Here is a 6034-nt window from a genome sequence, read left to right on the forward strand (position 1 = left end):
ACTGATAGCGAGCCGAAGCTGGTACGCATTCTTTGGTTTGCTTGCTTTTGTGCAAAGTGCCGACGGTTTCGGAGACAGCGCAGAACACTAGCAGAAGGTCCTTCGAGACGCCCAGTTCGCCGTAGTAACTCAATTGCGTTCGCCTTTGGTTTTTTTCGTTCGTTCGTTCGTTCGGTACAACGAACAGTGCGGTTACAGTTTTCCCCCCGGCAGCACCCAGTGTGTTTTTCGCAGCACCTTCAAGACAAACACAAACACGGTCACAGTCACACCGTCGAACCTGTGTGGTCCTGAGAGCTGAGGAAAAATCGGGAAAAAGTCAACCCAACCAAGAGGGCGTCCAGAGTTAGTTAGACGACGATCCGTCCCGAAACGCGCGCGTTGGAGAGCAGTTTTGAGCCGAAGTCTCTAGAATCGCGTGCCCAAGTCCTTCGGCCATAAAGGCATCGAACGAGAGGTTGCACTTTGCCAAAAAAACCCCCACAACTCCGTAACGTCCCCCACTAATCGAACCATGATGGCCGTCGCCGCTGCCCAGAAGAACCGCGAAATGTTCGCGATCAAGAAATCTTACAGCATCGAGGTAAGCTCTGGTTTCCTTTAGCAGCCATAAATCCTTCCCCATTGCGACGAGATGCGTGAGATGTGTGTGAACAAAGTGAGACCGAGACGGTCGGTCCGGCGATGTGGCCGAGGTGCTTCGGAAGCCACTTAGTAGTGTTCCAGCAGCGCCTACAATGTAGCCGTTCTGATCGAAGCTATCGCGCAGAACGATCGCTAGAACGGTGCTGCTGGGGTGCTGGAGGTTATGTGAGCAACAATTTACCTAATGGTTTTGCACAGTAACAGTAGTCGGATCGAGACGATCGATTCGAACGTTGCAAACTCGGAACTCGGTGCTCGGTGAAGTGTGCTCGGTGCCAGTACTTGACTCCAGTAGAACTAGTGCCATGCTCTGTGGAAGGTGGGATGGGGATTGTTCATCGTCACCGCCGACATCGGACCTAATCGGGTCTTTTCCAGACATTGTGTTTCGCTCAATCAGTCTGGCTCTGGGCACCGTTTTGCCGCAAATAAAAGGATGTCCTAAAGGACGAGCGCATCCTCGTGGACATGCGTGCACCAAGCTTTGCTGGTACTAGCGCATGTTGTCCTTTGGGGAGTTAACATTTTATTTTCACCAAAATGCGACCCGCGACAACAGTAACCGTTATCCTTGTTTTGGGCTAAGCATCCTTTCCAGCTCGCATCGTCATCGTCAGTCGAAATGGTCCTGCCAGAAACGAGACTGCAAAAAGGGGTTCCCTTCATGCAAATGATTCACTTGCTGTGCGCCACGGAAGTAGTGACCGTGAAACCGCGTGCAAATCGCATAAAACTCGACCACACACACACACACGCACCCATACACGCAGCCACAGAGTTGGCCACCGAAGTGGTGCTACAAACTAGCGTAGTTCCTTTCACGGCCCCCTAGGCCTGCCTGCCACTTTTGATTCGGCGGCGCGCGCGGTTTCTAGTTCGGTTTCGCGCGGCGCGCCGCGGCAGAAAGAGGAAACGATCGCCACCCTCTTGACCGACACACCTCCCCCCCGTGGTCTGCCGAATTGATTCGTCATCGATCGAACCACTGTAATGGAACCACCGGTACCTAATTATGGCCAATTTCCTTCTCGCGGCCACCGCGCCGTGGCTGAGGTTAAGGTTATTGCGGTGCAGAGAGTGCGGAAGGAAATCGGCAGCTCCGGGGCGGGCGGGCGCACGGGCGAATGCATCTGCCGAAGGACGACGCCTTTTGCCATTCGCTGGCCCGCGGCCCGCGGTGTGTCCTAGAAGCTGGTGCGCGCGCCAAGTTCAACGGTCCTGTGTGCGGGGAGTGCCGGACCCCAGTGCCCCAAGATCGCTAATCGATCCGCGGCACGATCCTCGAGATGGCGAACGGTAGCTTTGTTTTCCTTCTCTGTTCGATCCACCCTTCGATCCGGGCCGCCCTCTCCCTGTGGGACAGGAACTGTGAGCTCGGGATCCCAGTAGGAACCAGTAGTCAGTGAGAGGCCACTCCTTAGAACGTTCACCTGCGGCGTGATTGCGGAAGTGATTGGTCGCGGCGGTAGGCAAAGTCGGCCCGCCGTGCACCGCAAACGGTGCCTTTCACTGGCCGAAAATATGGCAAAACCGGCCGGCCGTAATGGGCCGGCCCTGTTGCCGTGCGCCACCCGAGCGATTCCGTTCTCAAGGTCGATGTCCGGTGCCTATAGGCTCGCGCTCCTTAACGCTCGGCCCGGAGCCGCGGGGTCCAAGCTGTGTAGAGTGGCTTGCGCTCGCGTAAATAAGATCATGTTCAGCGCGTTGTCGGGCGAATGGCACGGGCTTTAAAGCGGGGGGCCCTCTAGCATAACTCCTACCTTATTGACATTGAATTTGGCAGAAAACCCGAGCAAACGAGAGCGCAGGCCGGCCGGACTAACAGTGTCATTAAACCGGTCCTCATTACCGCGGCGAGCGGTTGAGGAGAGGCTCACCTTCCGGCGCTGGCGCAGATCCTGCGCGTTGAAGTGTTTTTTGAGGGCAATGCATCTTTGCATTCGGCCGGTGTGCCTTTGCGCGGGGGGCGCAGGCAGGGGGGGTTACCCCTTTTCCACGCACGCACGAACACGCAACCTGACCGCCCAATGTCAATGGCAACGGCACCACCCACCGTTGGCCATGCGAAGTCCGAAGCGGCGAAGGTCCGCCTGTCACTCCACGACACACGCCTGTGCGGGTGTGTTTGTGAACGACGGCGGACGGCGGCAGGTTGGCTTCGACGGAAGGGTGGCTTCACTCGGGGGGCGGTGTGTGAAGGGCCCAGATACCCAAACCCCAAACGCCCCGAACGCTTGCCGGCGGATGTCCGAGTCCGGCACGGCATACACGGAAACGTTGGTCGAAAGGAACCGAACTCGACCGACAGAGAGGCCACTCAAGAAGCTACTCGAGCGGTGCCTACGAGGGGGACGGGTGTGGAACCGTGGCGAGGCGAGGTGTTTGGCTAATCAGGTCAATCCGTTCGTTCGTTGCGCTCCGGTAGATCGCGATCATGTCAAGGTTGCGGCACCGCAACGCGCGCGCACCGAGAGGACACTCTCGGGGGGGCGCAGGTGGCAGGTGGCAGGTGGTATGTGTTCCGGTAACGGTCCACCACGACGTACCCCTGGCCCAGTAGCCCCGGCGCATCAAAACCGTACTGAACCCCCCCGGTAGGGGGGGCCGCCATTGCGTCATCGCGTTGCATCAGCAACGTGCAGCGTGCGGCGTATGCAGCGGAGGCAGCGGCATGGTGTGGCACCTGACCACTAGCTGCTGTACGATCCCGCACCGTGTGACGGTCGTTAGGCTCGTAAAACATAAAGCCTCCTCCATAAAGCCTCGTCTTCGGCTTCGGCTGTGACCATTTTTAGCGTTTAGAAGCTGCGAAACTCCACCGTTTTCGGTCGATGATGATGATGCTGATGATGTCTTCTTTGGCGCTATGGCCCATACTAACGCTGCTCTATTGCTCTCCACCATCACGCCATTCCTTTCCAGAACGGATACCCGTCCCGGCGCCGCTCTCTGGTGGACGATGCTCGCTTCGAGACGATTGTGGTCAAGCAAACCAAACAAACTGTCCTGGACGAGGCCCGCGCTAAGGCCAACGGTAAGAGGCTGCCTTCAGGGCTTCCGGCATTCGCGCCCCGCGATCTTGAGTGTTCTTTGTGTGGCCGCGATTCCTGTTGCTGACTTATTATGTTTCATTATTCTTTCGCCTCTCCCGTTGTACTCCCGCCCACCGAATCCGTTGCTTGATGTTGCATGATTTGATGTTGCCTGCTTCCGTGTGTTCCACACCCGTGGCTAAACCCGTTCCGTTCCGTGCAGACTCCACTCTGGAGTGTTCCATGCTACAGGCTCAAGAACAGCAGCAACAACAAGGTAAGCCGACGAGCCTGCCGGGACCGGTGTACGGACTTAGAATACGGAGCGAATCGGCGCGAGTCCTTCTCGCCGAGTCCGAGAACGGCGCTCGACGTCGCTCGACGTCGATTTCGAAATTGAGGATAACCTGAGCGGACGAACGCCGAAGGTCGAATGGTGTGTCCATTCACTTTTGTATGGTTTAAAATTCCGTTTTCGTTTTTTTTTTGGTTCCAAGTGCCGCCCGTTCTGGTTCACAAGTTGTGGATCCATTTTGCTTTGTTTCTTTGTGTCGTACATCGGTTACCCGTTCAGTTCATTTCAGTCAGTTCATGTTAGTTGCTCTTTTACACACTTTTCTTATCTTAATTTTTGATTATTTCTTTTTCGTTATCCGGTTATTGGTTTTTTAAATTGTGACCTAAAATGGCCACCTTTCGTTGGCGACTGCTCAGAAGACAAACATCCGCAGGAGATTGAACAGACAGTCGAGGATCAAGATGCCGAGGAGATTCGGCTGGTTGCAGGTAAGTGTGGCTTTGGCTTTCGCTCGGCTCGGCCGTTGCTTATTTTGGTTGCTTTTTTGATTTTCGGTTCGTGTTCGTGTCAATGTTCTGCTGCAGTTGAAAGGCTTCCCACTAAGCCGGAGGAACACGTCCCTGGTGCCGACGACGAGGAGAAAGAACAAGGTACGTCCAGCACACCATCCTTCCCCGTGGTCCATTTGAGCGAACTTTTCCGGGCCTCATAATTCATACTTTCCGACGCGGCGAGTGAAATAGAGCGTTCAGTTAAGCGTCGCGAAGCGTCGTCAGGGAAGAAAATGGCCTTTCCATTAACGGCCACTTTCGCGAATGGCGCCGGGCGCTTAGTTTTCTGTTGCCCCTTTCGGTGGCCCGCCGTAACACGAATCATTTCCCACAATGCTACACCGACGGAGGACGGTCCTTCCGTTAATCCCGCTCAAAAATCCCGCCAATAAATTACTGTAGAGCGAATCGCAGGGCGTGGAAGAAGCTAAAAAGGATTTACTTGTTACATCCCCTCCCACCCACATCATCACCCACCCACCCACACATCGCTTGTTGACCGATGCGACTGCGAACCATTATTAATCGGATTGTGCTACGTCCCGCGGTTTCCTTCACTCTTCCCCACCCCGCAGACGCAGGGCTGACCGAAGAGGAGGTCGTGCTGCAGAACGCCGCCTCGGAGTCGCCCGAAGCCGAGAAGGAGGTGGTCCGTGCCGCGGTGGTCGTGCGCCTTCGCGACGGCATGGGCTCCCTGGGACGCATCCTCAAGGCGGTGGAAGCGTACCACGGCACGGTGGTCCACCTGGAGTCGCGCCAATCGCGCAGCGATGGCGTCCAGTTTGATGTGCTGATCAAGATCGATATGGCCCGCGCCAATCTGCTGCAGCTGATCCGTTCGCTGCGCCAGACGCAGTCCTTCGGCAGCGTTAGCTTGCTGTCGGAGAACAACGTCAACGTGAAGGCCCCGTGGTTCCCGAAGCACGCCTCCGAGCTGGACAACTGCAACCATCTGATGACCAAGTACGAGCCGGACCTGGACATGAACCATCCCGGGTTCGCCGACCAGGTGTACCGCGCTCGGCGCAAGGAGATTGCCGAGATCGCTTTCGCGTACCGATAGTGAGTAGCGGGAAGCGGGTTTGAGACCGAACTGGAACCTAACGGGTCTTTTTTTACAACACAGTGGTGACCCGATCCCGCACATCGATTACAAGGAGACGGAGAACCAGACGTGGGCCGCCGTTTTCATCCGCGTCAAGGAGCTGATGGTGAAGCACGCCTGCTCCGAGTACATTACCGTCTTCGAGAAGCTCGAGGACGAGAAGATCTTTGTCAAGGAGCGCCTGCCGCAGCTGCAGGAAATGAGCGATTTCCTGCGCAGGAACACCGGATTCACGCTCCGGCCGGCCGCCGGTCTGCTAACGGCTCGCGATTTTCTCGCCTCACTGGCGTTCCGCATCTTCCAGAGCACGCAGTACGTGCGCCACATCAACTCGCCCTACCACACGCCGGAACCGTAAGTTGTCGCCCTTTTCACGCTATCGTACGAGAGTTGCCTTTTCCCG

General features: G+C 56.4%; 1 protein-coding gene across 1 annotated transcript; it reads left to right on the top strand.

The window, feature by feature from the left end:
- Nucleotides 1-226: 226 nt before the first annotated feature.
- On the top strand, nucleotides 227-5989 carry LOC128278184 (tyrosine 3-monooxygenase-like). The gene is made up of 7 exons (XM_053016855.1): nucleotides 227-583; nucleotides 3568-3679; nucleotides 3901-3954; nucleotides 4392-4463; nucleotides 4560-4625; nucleotides 5102-5588; nucleotides 5653-5989. The coding sequence occupies exons 1-7, from the start codon at nucleotides 515-517 to the stop codon at nucleotides 5987-5989; spliced, it is 1197 nt and encodes a 398-aa protein (XP_052872815.1). The 5' UTR covers nucleotides 227-514.
- The last annotated feature ends 45 nt before the right edge of the window (nucleotides 5990-6034 follow it).

The sequence above is a fragment of the Anopheles cruzii genome, chromosome 2, assembly GCF_943734635.1.
Source record: "Anopheles cruzii chromosome 2, idAnoCruzAS_RS32_06, whole genome shotgun sequence".
NCBI lineage: Eukaryota > Metazoa > Arthropoda > Insecta > Diptera > Culicidae > Anopheles > Anopheles cruzii.